General features: G+C 39.3%; 1 protein-coding gene across 2 annotated transcripts in view; it reads right to left on the bottom strand.

Annotated features, from left to right (window-relative positions):
• GBE1 (1,4-alpha-glucan branching enzyme 1) overlaps positions 1-16764 on the bottom strand; it is a 156278-nt gene that overhangs the window by 20405 nt on the left and 119109 nt on the right. For both annotated transcript variants that reach the window (XM_033146824.1, XM_033146825.1), the window contains exons 13-14: positions 10007-10191; positions 5349-5479 (exon numbers count right to left, since the gene is read on the bottom strand). In XM_033146824.1, coding sequence (XP_033002715.1) covers positions 5349-5479; positions 10007-10191 — 316 coding nt within the window. The remainder of the gene's footprint in view (positions 1-5348; positions 5480-10006; positions 10192-16764) is intronic.

Raw genomic sequence — 16764 nt, 5'->3', positions numbered from 1 at the left:
GGAGGTAAAGGAACAACCCATTCTTTTAAAAATAAAATAAGCTGGAAGAAGGAAATTGGAAGTTCACACATCTGAATTTCTTTTTCAGTAGGTGATGAGACTATATTTTGCTTGCTGGAACAGCTCTTCGGACCAGAAAGTACAAATAAAAATAAAATTACAACATGGGGCAACATCTCTTGCATGTATGGGGAACTGGAAATTTTCTGAACCCACTGGTGGGAAATGTTAGGGGTGCGTGGGTTTGTGTAGTATCCATGTATTTCACAGTATTTATAAACCCACCCTTCACCATGCTGATCTCAAGGAAGGCTGAAAACAAAATGCAGACCTAAACCAAATAGATTAGCACTACAAAGGTCAGCAACACATAAAAGTATCATGGGTGAAATCCAACACTGCATATACCTTGACATGTGCAACAAGACTCTTCCCCTCTAAAAAGAACCAAATCTTCTTCCAGAGTGTCTTCAGCTTTTTAGGATTTGCACACACATGCACACTTAAAAAATTATAATACATTAAACAGCAGGCAACTGACGAACAACAGGCTAAAAAGACTGTCCCTCTCCGAAAGCCTGAGTAGTGAGAAGAAAGCAAAGAGAAAGAGACTTATGCACAAAACGGTTTAAGGCAAAAAGCATACAGTATATGAAAAGTTAGCTAATCATCTAGGAATGCAAATTAAATAGGCACTAAGGGTCATTTAGTAAGCAAATGAGAAAGGACAGCAAAAGTCCTTCACATTATTTCTGCAATTCCTTCATTTTTGTGTATACCAATTTTTTTAAAGTTCTGGTAAATTTTCTATCCATAACCATTTAAAGTCCATAGAATGTGAAACACCATCATTTCTTGCCAGAGGGTTGAACATACATTTCCAAGACACGACTGAAAGCTTCATCTACTTGGATGAAATTCACTGCCTGGGTCAGAAAAAACCAGGAGGAGTGAGAGGCTTCTCAGTGAACGCTGACAGTGTTAGCTATTCTTAAAAGCATGACTTGTGCTGTGTGGATGAGTTTCTCCCTATGTTTTTCACATCCAATGGCACCATGGTTTGAGCAATACCTGTGTAGGCACTCTAGATGTTCTTTTGAATGCACTTTTCATATACTGTATAAAGTTCTGTTGCACTGTAGGCAACACAGTACTACAGCTATATGAAATGCTCGTGTATGGGTATATTTGTGAAGTCTCAACAGGACAGAAGCTCTGAGACACAGAACAGGTGCTTTGTGCCATAACTTCCCTGAGTTTTAACTTTGTGGTAAAGGGACCCCTGACCGTTAGGTCCAGTCGCGGACGACTCTGGGGTTGCAGCACTCATCTCGGTTTATTGGCCGAGGGAGCCTGTGTACAGCTTCCGGGTCATGTGGCCAGCATGACTAAGCCACTTGTGGCGAACCAGAGCAGTGCACGGAAACACTGTTTACCTTCCCGCCGAAGCGGTACCTATTTATCTACTTGCACTTTGACACGCTTTCGAACTGCTAGGTTGGCAGGAGCAGGGACTGAACAACGGGAGCTCACCCCGTCACGGGGATTCAAACCGCCGACCTTCTGATCGGCAACCCCTAGGCTCTGTGGCTTAGACCACAGCAGCACCCGCGTCCCTATGTGGTAGAAGCTGGTTAAATGAAGACACAGGTAACTGTGAGAGCGAATGTCACACACAGAGTCAGAATTGTGCTTGAAGTTTTAATGTCAGTGATTCACACTGCTGGAGGCAAAGCCCTGCTGGGAAGTAGTGTGGCAAAAATGGCAACAAAGTTCAGATTATGCACACTGTAGTTCTTTAACACATGTGCGTTCCCGTGTGTGTGTTTCCTGTTGGTGGGTTTAGCCCATTTGTGATACAAGATACAGTCTTCTCTGTGGAACTTCTTTCCCCATAGAGCTGCATTTGTCCCACTATCCCCTTCTACATTTTGATTTAAATTAAATATGCACTTGTTTGCCTAGACATTTGGAAATAGGCGATTCGGGTTTGATGGCCTAGTATAGTCAATGTCTGTTCTACTGAGTAAATTGTTTTTCACTGATATTATTTTCTACTATTTTTAAAATGACTTTTATTTTAATGGGCTAGAAAAACCTATTTTTGACTACGTCGTACAGTGCCCTGGGCTGCTACGGGAGGAAGGATGGAGGACAAATAAATAAATAAAAATAAAAGATATCTTGTGCATTGGTTTCTCCATTAGGAGATTTATTTCCTCCTCTCTTACTATTAAAAAGGCATGTTGAATTTTCTGTAAGCAATTATTTGTGTTGAGAATGCCTAATGTATTTTCACTTCATTAAATCCTAATCTGATTTCCACTGAGTCAAAATAAATGTAGAGAGCACACAAGAAACAGCGGCAAATGCTACCACTGGGTGCATCTCTCAAACAAATTTTCCAATAACATTTGCTTGAATAAGAATTCAATTTTGCTTTCACTAAGCTTATGTTCAGTTCAGAGTGTTGGGACTGCATTGATGCCCTGGACAAACTAGCAATGGACCAAATTCATTGAAAACCACTGAGACCTTGCAATTCACAACAGGGAAATGGGAGCTAGGTAATTTGACTTGCAATTCACAACAGGAAAATGGGAGCTAGGGAATTTGACTCAAAAACTGTACACTATATAGTGGTCTAGCATAATTCAAGGTGAAAAGTAATTCATACTGTATTCTATTGGTCTTCATCAATCTCATATGTACAACGGAAAATGCTGAGAGTTTACATGCATACTAAAATACAGATAATGCAGAAATATTTGGGTTCTCTTTCCATACACATATATAAAGTAGGCTAAAATTTAGCTTTCATCTGCAAGCCCTTCTACTAAATACCAACACATGGAAATGATGTCATGGAATAATTCATAAACAGTCTGCCTCTCCATGGACAACAACTTCCATTATGGGAAGAAACAGGGCAGCCAAGGGCTGGCATTTGCATAGGATCGCCTAGAGCAGTGGTGGCCAAACTCGGCCCTCCAGATGTTTTGAGACTACAATTCCCACCATCCCTAGCTAACAGCACCAGTGGTCAGGGATGATGGGAATTTTAGTCCCATAACATCTGGAGGGCTGAGTTTGGCCACCACTGGCCTAGAGGGATAGAGGCGCAAAGAGGCAAAGAATAGTGCAGCTAAAGGAAGGACAACAGTGGGTTAATAATAAGATGCTTAATAAACAGACTGATGCAAGAGGAAGAGGTCTTATGGGCACACAAGGTACAGGTTTGACAAAGGTGGACTGCTAGGATGAGAGGAAAGTGGTGGGCATGTGGGGAAATCTCATGCAGATTCTGTGAACAGCTGAGCTATGAACTGATGGAAGAAAATGAGAAAACAAGGATGCTTTGGAGACTGGGTCCTGCTGACAAGAAAAGCAAACACAGAGAGAGGCTTAAAGAGACATGCTGGAAGCTGATTATCATCTCAGGAACCTGTATTCATTTAAAGTCAAAGCCTTCACACAACACACACAGAGAAGAGAAGTTATGGATGGGCATTATAAAATACCTGCTGCGGATCTTTGTCCGTGTTGGAAACTTGACTTGCTACCAATGTGATAAGACAGAGCAAGAAATAAGCCTATTTACCAAATAAACTTTGGCAATGCATATAAAGTTACTGAATGCAAACAACAACAACAACAAAAACCATCAAACATAAAGGCTAAAATTTGCTAAATCCTGGAAGTTACTAATTTTCAAGGTACAGTAACTGGCAAAGCTGTCATTGAAAGAGTGAGCCAAGTACAACAAAATTATGCATAATTTCACAATGATAAGAAAATACTGAGAAACGACGTAAGGCCCTCCAACGTTGCTATCACAATAACAAATAAAGGGTGCAAGGCTCTGAATGCAAAGCTGCCACCTTTCCCTTCCTGATTTGGTTCGAAGAAGGCAGGCACGCAGCAAACTGCTCCCACCCTTGCTATGCATTTAATAGCCTGGGGAAGGAGTCCAATTTCCATGCAAACTGACCCAGACTAGAAGTTCTGAATTAAATGGTTTACTTTGCAAGTGAAGGCCTTGTAGAAAATGTACCGTATTTTCCGGCGTATAAGACGACTGGGCGTATAAGACGACCCCCAACTTTTCCAATTAAAATACAGAGTTTGAGATATACTCGACTGCAGATTCTCTACCCAGCGTATAAGACGACCCCCGACTTTTGAGAAGATTTTCCTGGATTAAAAAGTAGTCTTATACGCCAGAATATACAGTGGTCACATCACAATAAACTAACAGCAAGAGTCTGAACATGCTTACTCAGAAGTAAGTCTCTGTGTGTCATGGGACTTACTCCCAAACTGATATTTAGGACTACAGTATAAAGATTTGTTACTGTCTTTGCTCAGATGCATCGTTTTTTTTACCTATGTCTCTCTCATCACATCAGCTCTCTATTCTCTGCCCACTGTTGAACTTTTAAACTCCCTTGGGCAGGAATCTTTTCTTTTCTTTTGCTTTGCATATAGAGAAAAGAAACTGCACATTGGTGGTGCTATATAAATTACAGTATCAGCTACAACAGGATCTATGTGAACCCTACCGCTATAAACACATTTCCCACACATTTGTGTCCATCCATATACTCAAGGATGTTACCTTATGCATTTTTTCATATTGTTCAGCTATTATACAATTAATAAAATGCAAACATACTGCACATTTACTAGTGTAAATTTTGTTCTAATGGAGAGCCAAAGTAACAGAATTTAAATTAACACTGCAAAAATAAACTACTGAACAAAACTATATATTAAAGTCAAATTTTAAACAACCGTGAAGACATATCATGCGGTTAGAGAGCCATGATGGCTGTTTCGACTGTTTTCAGATTTTTTTATTTTATTTAAAAAGCTGTTTTATTATTGATGTTTCTGGTGCCCATGGAGCATTGGAGAGAAAGAGTGGGATATAATTAATTAATTAATAATGGTTTACATTCATAAAAGTCTCAGGCTTGTGAACTCCTCTGTCACTTCCCTGGCATGACCACAAGGAGGAAAAATCTGCTTCCTGCTGTTCAACAACTGTGGTTTATCATTAAATTTAAAAAGGGCAAATAGTGATTAAACTATTGTTTATTGAAACACAACAAGATGATAAATCACAGTTTTGAGATGGGCTGAGATGGAACAATTTGTCCTTTCTGGACATAAAAAGGAGGCAGGTGTTTCTAATCTCCTCCTCATGGTTGTGCTAAATGTCGTGAGAAGAGAAAGGACCAAGTGAGCCTGAGGCTCGTTCACATAGTACTAAACTATAGGCTAGTTTAGTGTTACATCCAAAATGAAGTCATAATGATAAACACAAATAGGAAAGGAAAGGATATTTTCCTGGTTTTTCTATACCCACTCTGTAGTCTGTATAGCTTTTTGATGGGTGGAAATTGAATATAAACAGAAGATTTGCCCTCTCAAAAGCAATAACTTTGTTTGATTCATGTTTTTCACACACGTAAGCCTGCAAAAGATAAAAAAAGGTAGATTTAGATGCTTACAAAAATGATTTTGAACTTAAACCACATAGAAGTAGGGCAATATGTTTACCATCACAGTCAATTTAACGAAGAGTTTGTGGAGATAAAAGAAGTTCATGTAAGTGACAGTCTGTCATGAAGTAAGTAACTTCATATAAGAATTCAGATTTTAAAAAGCTGGGTAAGCTATAACAGAAAAAAGGAATAACGAGCCTGCTATAGTGCTATATATTTTACTTTAGCTACTGAAGGTGGTGGTATGCATATCTGTGGAGAAAATCCACCACAATGACATCTGAGGAGAAAATTCTTTCAAAGGCCCTGTCCTTTACTTCACAATTCTTTTTAAGTGTTCTCTGTTCCTTCTTGCTTAGGCCAACAGCTGGATTGATGGAGATTTATGGCTGCACAGAATTTCACTTTTGACATGAATCTTAAAAGCAGTGTCTTTGAGATGCTGCATGTGTCACTTTTGAATGCTTAATCAATTTCATGTCAATTTTGCTCAGGAGAGGGAAATGGGAAGTATGCTGAGTGAAAAACCTCATTGCTTAAGAAGAGAGGTGTCTGTGGGTGTTGGGCAGTGGGAGGAAGGAACATCTGAAGCAATCCTTCAAGTGGTGCACAATACTCTAAACAATTTCAGTTCGCTATATATTATACACACCGGAAAGAAATTTTGTTTTATAAAGTGGTGCTTGCTACATTTGTCGTTTCAGAAGGATATTTTGCTTGAACCATGCATGAATTACAGAGGGCTAATTTCAAGTTGGGAGAAAGCTAAAGGGTACCTGCTATGTCACTGGAAGACAAGTGCTTGGCATTCAAGTTGAACTGGGGCAGCTATTATACTGGTAGGTATTAATATCAGAGTTGAATGCTGGGGTTTTAAAACTGTACTATACCTGTATTCGGCAAGAAACTCAAAATTAAGCACATACAATGAGAGTGCAAACCAAATCTATTTATATTTGCTGCTAAAGGGGGTTAGCATATGAAGGGAGTGGTCATCCACCAACCTTTGATGTAGGGGCTCTGTTGCAGCTGCAAAAACCTTTGCTGAAGCAGCGGAAAGAACAGGAGGTAAGAAACTGCTGCTAGCACTGCTCCTACTGGTGGTATTAGATGTAGGGATGCAAAGCAGGGAATGGGAGCAAAGCAGAACCACCAATGGATCCACTGGATTAAAAGCTGCACCATCCCTGTGAGAGAAACTTGATCTGTGGCCCTCAGCTACGCACATCAAGCTGGAGATGGCATAGGGACAAGAAAACTCCACCCCCATCCACCTTCCTCTCTAGCCAGCATGAGCAGCAGAGTTTGGGATGTGGCAGTGGATCTCCACTCTGATGCTTTGTAGCCCAGGTTTGGATTGCTTTGTAAGTTGCGTGAGGGTGAAGGTACAGTTAAAAAAAAAAGTGCAAGAATTAACAACGGGGAAACTAAATACAATTAAGGGCAGATGCAACAAAGACTCAGATTTACTAAAGCAGCAACCATATACACTCTTGCCTGTGTTCAAGTCTCACTGATTCAGTGGGACTTACGATAAGAATGTATAGGATTAGTCTGCACAGGAATGCTGGCTCAGAGATCAGAGGTCTAGTTTAAAAGTTATACAGTAATTGACCTCATGGTGCTATTTTTCCTATACGGGCTTTTAAAATCTCTAAAATAATCCTTATTGACAATGTGTTGCCTGCCTATGCTGCAAGAGAAAAGCAGAACATTTATTAACAACAAACAATTGGTAGAGGCACCAGGACAATTTCGTACTAGTGAGTGGCCAGATAGGTTGCAGTGAAAATAAGAACTAACAGAGTCTACTATAACACCATTGGCTATTGTATATCTGTTTTGCATGTTAAATATGAAAAAAAGGTATTAATTTCCAATGCAAAATCTGGTTGAATCAGAAAAGCAACAAACCGTGGATGGCACTTTAGACTAATTGCTTACTTATGAAATTAATTTTCATAAGACAACTCATTCTGTAAAGTTCTATGGTTATTTTACTGCGGCTGCTTCTCTCTTTCTCCCTCAGTTATAGAGCTACAAAGCTTTCCAAAAAGTCTCCTGTGGCAGCAACTGTAATAATTAAAAGCTGCAATCCTATCTATTGTCAACACAAGTGCTGACACAGTCTGGGAAATGTGCGTAAAATAGCCTGCGAGGTAGAGCAATGAATGCATACAGCTTGTTAGTTATCTTTTGTTCCTTTAGTATCTTCAGCATCCTTTATTTCTTCATACTTACGTAGCACTCTTTTACTGCTCCAACCTTCACATATATTAACTCAGTAACATACATGTAAGGAAGGTCAAGAAGGCTAAGGCTGTGAGATATTAAGTAGCCTTAAGCAAGTCCCTGAGTTCATGGCAAAGTGGCATTAGAACCAGGGACTCAACACCTAATGTTCTTAGAACCAAGCTTCACATTATGTTTAATCTATATTGTGCAGCTGTGTCTCTCATTTTTCTTAAATTAATTACAGCTGCCAAGGAGGGATTGTTGTTGTGATTACGGCTGGGAGAAGAATTCCATCGTCAGCCATGTCTCCCTTGAAAATTGTGCACCACCATGTGGCTCTGAGACTTAGCAAAACAGCTCTCATTGGTGCCAATAAGCTTCCTCCAGAGCGGAAGTTGATCTAAGAAAAACAAGAGTGATTGCTGCATGCTTTTCATTACGTGTCACATGTTGTTTGATCCTGAATAAGCTCCCTTAAAAACATAAGGAGATGTCAGGTCAAAGGCTCAACTAGTCTATCATCCCATTTTCCATAGTGATTCACCAGATCCCACCAAGAAGTACACAGGCAGGAAATTAAGGGACTCATTCCAGCATCTGGTATTCAGTGGCACACTGCCTCTGAACATACAGTTGCCCATTTTCCAACCATACCATGCACATATGGCTGCACCACTGTTTTCATGGTCATTTCTCCACCCCTGTCCCCTTCCACATCTCCTCGGCTTAAATTATGTTGTGTATAATATGCCAATTACTGTAGTGGTTTTATGGGCTAATAGCAGCAGCCTCTTTCTCCTAGATAAGGCCTGGTATTCACATTACTCCCACATGGTATGGTATGGTAGCCAAGATGGTGGAATAATGAGGGAAAGGTTGGACCAGGTGGGAGGGGCTTATACCATGGTTCCTCCCCAAATCCAAGATGGCCCAGTGTCATGCAGTGGTGCCACAGAGATGCCCTCTGATACTGACATTGCTGACACTTACCAAGATGATATTGGAGCCAGGCAAGGGTGAGGTTGGGGATGAGGAGACTCCTAACAATGTGCCTGCACAGCCCCAACCTTGCCACCACCCTGCATCACAGTGGTAAGTGGCAGAGACAGCAGTGTGGGGAGGGTAGCATTAAAAACTGGTTCAATGCTCATGTGGGGAACAGTTTCAATATAGCTTCTCCATGACCCACAGGAATTCTCATGCTACCTTTCAGGTGGGGGAAGGAGTGACACGGTTGGGTAACATTAGTATCAGCAAAGATACTAATCTACTCCTCATTGCCCTGCCAGTGGAATAGCCACACTTCTACCATGCTGTTCTAATCACTGCTGATAGGATATGCAAACCATCTGCAGATATCAACATTTCAGCCACCTTTCTGCAGATGTATAATTAGCAAGTCCTTCTCCACTGTGTGGAACAGATGAAAATACTCTTAATAATGGCATACAAGTAGCATTTTTGACTCAACTGCAAACAGTTGCATGCAATGATTTCATCAATTTTCACACAGTTGCTGCCTGATTTTCAAGGTTCTCCCCTCAGCCCCTGCATGCCTCTATTCAGGAGAGAACCCCAATTTCTAGCATATGATTTGCAGGAAGCTGCCAAATGCAAGAGGGGGGATGCAAAGTCACGTTTTGCCTATTCCCTTCCACCAGCATTTGTATACCTCTAGCTTAAGTATTTTACAAATAAGGCTGCATAATATGGAAACAGTCAAAGTGTTCCTCATTTAAGTAAATTACCAGGCAACATGAAGCTTGCTAATGAGAGCTAAGAATAATAAGAAAGCAATAAATGTAGCACAATAACTGAACCTGGCAGTGAGTTTATTTGCAGTCTAGTTCTAAAGTTAAGTACCTGTAGAATATTGACATTATGATGACAAACATTTAACAATTTATTGAAAGCTAAAAGCATTTTCTAAAAATAAGCACAGTTATTATTATCAAACAAATATGTCAAAATAATTTAAACATTAGATGGGATCTAAACAGTTTTATTAATGGACATAAAGTAAAATAAAATATATCAAATGGAAGGGAAAGAAAATATATTTCTTTTCATGGTAAACAGGAAACTGTTTCATTGTTATATGAACACAACATCACCACTCATATGTTTTGAAAATATGTTAAAAGGGGAAAGCAGAATATAAGAAATTGCTTTATTTTCTTTTCAAATGCAGTTTACTATTAGAATTTCAAACTTGCACAATACTTGTGACAAATGCAAAAAACTTAATGTATATACGTTACCGGGGGTGATGAAAGCCAGCCAAATCTTTCTTCCAACTTGTTCATATCTCTGTCAAATTCATTTAGGAATCTATAGCGAAGAAGCTGATCATCAGCTAAATTAAACTGTCTCCTGGCATAATGGAAGCTTTCATTATTGCCTTGTCTGGGAAAGTCTAGCCATTCTGGATGCCCAAACTCATTACCTATATTAAACAAAACAAAGATAAAGATATACAATATAATTATGTCTGCAACAGTTAACACCTCTCTAAAACACATTCAAATGCATAGTTCTTAAATATATATATTTAAACTATTTTTCATTAAATATTTTTAATGCAAGTTTTCAGGTCTTTGAACCAGGAGTGGGCAACTTTCCAGACATGGCAATGGTGGAGGGTCAATACTCCACATTTTTTTAAAGACAGTGCCGACTCTGAAGGTCCTAAAAGCAACAAATGATCCACTAAGAAGATCAGAGACTAGACAAGAGGCTACCAGCTGGGTGGGTGTTCCATTGTTCCCAGAGCTGTGGACATTGAAAAAGTTGCACTTTAATCATACTATGAACAGCTGAGAAGTAAAATCTACAGTTAAAAAATTGGCAGGTGGCCTGCTGGACTTGCTTGCAGAAGTATTCTAAGCAATGTATTCTTTCCCATGCTAGCTGATGATGATGGGGCTTGTAGTCCAACATCTGGAGATCCCAACATGGGGAGGACTGTGTTACATGACGTTAGAGGGAGGAATCTCCCCCCTCCATTATTTCAGACACTGAATGTATACTAATGTATGATCAGGCCAGAACATTTAACAATGTTTGTTTTTTGAATGCAACAGATGCATTAGATCGGTTGGTTTCTCCTCTTGCCCACAAACCAGGACCAGTCTTTCCCAATCTGGTGGTCTGCAGATGTTGTAGAATTAAATGTCCATCATCCTCAATCACTGACCATGCTGGTTGGAGCTGATGGGAACTTTAGTCCAACCTACATCTGAAGGGTACCATGTTGTGGAGAAAGACTTCTATTTCATAAATTCAAACAGAAAGACAACTTGGAGAGGAATGCTAAATTCATGCATGGAGTCTCCATTTGAGGCCTTCCCTGAGGTTTTCATAATTAGGAACCATAAAGGAAAAATACAGACAGTTGTGGGAGAATATATGCTTATAAAAATATGTTTCTAAACACTGTTCATACTTGGAATACTAGCTAGAAATAATAGCTAGGCCAAAAAAACAAATCCATCATAAAAGAAAGCAAAAACAAGGCACAAAACGCAAATAGTTTTGAATATTGCCACTTTGTAAATGAACCACCAAGCAGCAAATTAAATTTCATCTTGACATATGCAGCCATTAAGCTCCACATTCAGAAAAAAAGCAAACCAACACAAAACACTAACATAAGTATGAAGTACTGTGCCTGAATCACAGAAAAACAGTGAAAGTGACCTTGGGCTAATAATGGATTGAAAATACGATGAAAATGTTGGGAGAGGATGATAGTGAAATTTGCATCAAATCAAAACAAGAATGCTCATTATATAAAAATGGTATTATATGATGGTATCCAAATTCCTATCTCATGTGTGCTAGATAAGCTTAGGAAAGACTTGAGTGATGTGAATGAAACACAACATGTATTTTGGAGACTGGTATAAAAGGTAACTTTAAAGCAATTTTTTTTAAAGCCTTGTAGAATTTCAGATCAACATAACATTTTAGCCTATAACTATTTTAAATGCTGTAACCAAATGATATGATCATTGGGGAGTTGTGATATGTATGTGTATGTGTGGTTGTAAATGTATAAATACGTATATGTGGCTGTAAATGTGGGATGGCATTCAATTTCGTTGTACTACGTACAATGACAATAAAGTTATCTATCTATCTATCTATCTATCTATCTATCTATCTATCTATCTATCCAAGAGTTAATAGCCATTCTTGTTCACACAAAAATGTAGTACATATGGATTGTCTAGAAAATGATGCTGCGAGAGGCTGTTCTTTTCTAGTCTACATTAGGAGGGGAAGAGGAAACGGGAGACAGACAGTGGCAGAGATGATGATGATTTATGATGATTTCTCACCCACCTGACTAGGTTGCCCCATCACCCAGGGAGGCTTCCAACAAAAATATAAATAAAACAAACAAAAATACAAATAAAACTATGCACATGGTTACTCCAGACTAACCATAAATTGTAACCAAAGTTTGTCTTTGGGTTTATGGCTTAGGGCTTGTCCAGGAAAGCTAAATGACAGGGCTGGGTTTGAATGATAAACTAACCAAAAACAATGGCTTATCTTAGTGTAGCACAGCAGCCAGAAAGGAGCAAAGTGGCTGTGACCTGTCCCAGATCCTGCACATTTGCACTCAGCCATGGTTTTGCTAAGCATGAAATGTGAACTAGGCTACTGAGTTTAAACATAACTGTGATTCTGGCTGCTTTGAGAAGTATTAGCCTTTCATGCCTACACTTTAGCCTGAAATGAACATAATGCTAAAATTATGGTTTATGTGTATGAACCTTGCGCTTGTCACTGCTCACTCACCTCTCCTCATTCAGCGCTGACACAAGGAGATTGGGAATTTTTGTTTCCATTTTCCAATGAAGAATCACATCCAACTGTAATTAATCATAACTATAGCTTATTGACGCCTTCATTATACACCTTTAGGCACCAGGCAAAAATGTTCCTTTTAAACCAGATCAACTTTGGTTGATCTGATTGACATCCTATGCCCTTTTAAAATGTGACTCTCTCTCTCTCTCTCTCTCTCTCTCTCTCTCTCTCTCTCTCTGTGTGTGTGTGTGTGTGTGTGTGTGTGTGTTATTGGGTTGTTGTTTTTATTTTGATTATATATATTTTGGTTTTTATTATGTTGACCTTGTTCTGTGAACTGCCCTGAGACCTCCAGGTATATACCCGGTAAATTATTATTATTGAAAGTAGGCACGACTAAACCAAAGTTGCCCAGGCTTGGGCATAACAAAGAAGTGAATGCGTGCACTCTTCCTGTGGCTACTCCTGACGAGTAGGCCAAAGTGAGCAAGGCTCTTTCTGAGGGAAGATAATATAAGACATAATTTTATTTTTATTTTACTAAATTTGCACCCCAGCCTTCCTCCTAAAGGATCCCAGGGCAGCAATGTGGTGTCAACACTGCTCCCCAACCCACCGCTCAAAAAAGACCTCACATGTCAGCATTCTGGAAGCCCATGTGTTATTTGTAAGATGCAGACACATGGACAAGCTAGACCAGAAGGACGTTTGTTCAAGCCAATGCTACAGTTCCCTGGAATGCACAGGCACCACAGTAGGTTTTTATCATAGGCTCCAGCCAATGGATAGAGGCAATATCTTAGTACTTGATGAAATATTTCCAAGCAGAAGGCCCTAGGTTCAATCCCTGTTATCTCAACTTAAAAGAATCAGGTAGCCCACCCCCAACCTCTCTCACTACCTAGGGAATATAACAAGTGAATAGAAAGAGAACCCACACAAGTGACACTGACACAAAATCTCACATGTACAGTGGTACCTCAGGTTACAAACACTTTGGGTTACAGACTCCGCTAACCCAGAAGTAGTACCTCGGGTTAAGAACTTTACCTCAGGATGAGAACAGAAATCGCGTGGCGGCAGCAGGAGGCCGCATTAGCTAAAGTGGTACCTCAGGTTAAGAATGGTTTCAGGTTAAGAACGGACCTCCGGAACGAATTAAGTTCATAACCAGAGGTACCACTGTACACTAAGTAGAATAATAGAAGCTTTCCTACCCCACCCCTACTGATCTGTAGAAGACACAATGCACGTATTTTTGTAAACTAAGAAATCTTTAATAATTAAAAAAAAATCAGGTAGCAAGTGATGTGAACAATCTCTGTCCATTGTTAGAGCAGGGAATACTGTGCCAGATGGACAAACAAGCAGCTGCTTATGTGGTTGTCACTTACAAATGGTAGCCTTCAAGAAAAAATATCTGCAGGATTCTCCTTTTGTTTTTCATTTCTTGCACAACCAGCAGCTTTAACAAGTGGGTAACTGAAGATTTCTGAGCACTAAAGTACTATTGGGATTTCTTTCTCAGTAATTAATTTCTTTTCCTCCCTCCACTTCTATGTAAAGGTCCAAACTATAAATTGACAATGAGCCAGCTGCTACAAGTGATGGAATGTGAGACAACAATACTAATTGGGAGTGGGGGAGGAAACTCCATTAGCTTAACATTTTGATTAGTAGATGCTTTTATTTCACAAAACTATAATGAATATTAATTTCACATAGGAATTAATTGAAGTATACCACTGTGTACATGTGCATTTGTGAATTATGATTTTCTATGCAGACATCAATGAATAAACTGATATATTAAAAACAGCCATGCTGATGTGCAGTTGTAAGGGAAACTGTGTATTAGTGTTGGCAGTACATGGTGCTGGCAATTTACCAGTCATGGATTTAGAAGGTGTACTAAAAATACATTCAAAACTCTAGCATAAAATTACAGTCCTTTGTTAGTGCCTGTTAGGACTGTGGAGAAAGATGATCATCTGGCATCTTGAACAACTAATGCTCTGCAGTTCCTTTCATGCCATGAGCTAAGGGGATCTTTTTAAGGAAGACATCTGGGTCCCCAAAATTTTGCTGATTCTATAATGCTTGCATTTGTAGACAACCCTCTTACCCCGGAGTATGCCCAGGACTCAAGGCATCCATTATCCTGAAACCTGAAAGTGAGCATTTGGCCCTGTTGACCAGAAAAGTCAAGAAGATTATTAAGGAAGACTATGCTTTGTATGTGTTTGTTATGTTTTTGTCTCAATGTAGACCTCTAGTGTAAGTAAGCTACCAGCAACACAATAAAACTGTAAGTGCTCTATGGATAGATACTAGCCTAAACATTAGGATTTATTTACCTAGAGTTGAAGTCAAGGCAGAGGCACCTACAGTGTGTTGATGGAACTTTGAATCTAGAATGGCCCTCTAGTGCAATTTTCCAATATCAGGTTATGTTTCCCAGAGGCTGCATATTTAAAGCAGGATGAGGATGGTTCAAACGGAAACACCTTTACAAGTGATTTAGTTCTCCTCAAATAAGAGGCATTCATTTCTGTGCTTTAGAAAATAATGAGTGTTTATTTACGCAGCCACAGTGCTGAAAATACAGAAATCATTACTATTCAAGAGTCAAATGATTTTGCATTGTTCTTTGCTATTATCGTCATATAGTTCTTTAAATATATAGTTAACATGAAGAGCATAAAACAGCACTGATCTGAGAAAGCAGTTCATCTAGAAATGCCATCAGCATGTCTACATAGCCCGGGGATCCACCAGATACTTAATTATACTACAAAGGGGACTGAAATAGGTGTCAAAATTGACAAGCAACAAAGCTATCTGGGAGCTTCACAACTTGGTGCAAAAAATGTGCAAAACAACCCTGTCAAGATATTCCAGCAAACTCCCCCAGACTAGCTGGCTCTAAAAAGAGCCATTAAACTTGTCATTTTTAAAAATAGAAAACTTTTGAACATCCCAAGTGACAGATGTCAAGCTTCATGAATGCATTAATATTCATGAAGCAACAGACATTCAAAATTACAAGCCAGGATAATTTATATCCTGATTCTTATGCTGTTGCAACCCACCCCAAACCCTCAGACACGAAGCAACTACTAAATCCAAACGTTTTATATAGCGCAATACTTCACACTTATTTCAAATCTGACATGGAGAAGAGATACATTCTTGTTGATAAATAGAGTTTACCACTGTCTAAAAGGACTATGATGACAGAAAATGTGTCAGGGGGGAGAGCAAAGAAATGCATCTTGCGCCGGATGCAGGAAGTTTCCCAAACGGAGGGAGCATTCAATTCCCTTAGGGCCTTTAAAGGAAATTAGTTTACTGCATGAAGAATGCATAGACTTTGTGGAGAATCCCAACCACTTTCCCCAAGATAGTATGACAGTTGTGGGGAAATCATATTTCTCCCAAGCATGCCATCTGCTACTTGCTGATAAAGGGAAGACATGATTTCCGTCCCAGCTAGTGCAATCTGTAGGGCTTTATGGATTGTGGTTCTGCAGATGCCAAGGGCATGTTTTGGGTAGTGTCTCGCTATCACTGGAGACCAGAGATACATCCTCTCCCTTCACCACCACCCTGTATCTGAATCGTTTAAAAACCTTTTAAGGAAAATAATTTACTTTATTTATCTTGCCTGCTAGAGGTTAACCTCTCTCCACCACACTACTGTAGCAGGAACACTCATAAAGACTTTTTAAATGTAAAACAAAACTAGGTAGCTATTTTGTGGGCATTTATTCCTTCCGCACAATTCAGCAGCATACCAAAGTTAAACCAGTTAGTTGCGAAAGGTATTTCAATTTCTAATTCCAACTTTGCTAATAAAGATATGGGGAAATCCTTAATAAGTAAGGCTTGCAGTTGGAATGTGTCCCAGATTCTATGAAACCACTGCTTAATCTTTATAAATCGACAAACCTTTAAAGCAATATGCCAGTGCTGAATGAAAACATGCTATTTCAATGTGATTAACATTCAAACAAACATTTAAAACCATATTTCTACAAGCCTAGGGGGCAAGAGAGAAACACTACCACTTAATGTTCATAATGCAAAGCACAACTGATGACTAAGGCTGCAATCCTATACACATGTTAAGTCTCTGGCCTTATGTTCATATTATTAAAACTTATTCATCACTTCTTTTTTGCCAATGCAACCCAAA

Source organism: Lacerta agilis, chromosome 4 (assembly GCF_009819535.1).
Source record: "Lacerta agilis isolate rLacAgi1 chromosome 4, rLacAgi1.pri, whole genome shotgun sequence".
Classification (NCBI taxonomy): domain Eukaryota; kingdom Metazoa; phylum Chordata; class Lepidosauria; order Squamata; family Lacertidae; genus Lacerta; species Lacerta agilis.
The sequence above is the reverse complement of the archived record's forward strand: the minus strand, read 5'-3'. Positions and strand labels throughout refer to the sequence as shown.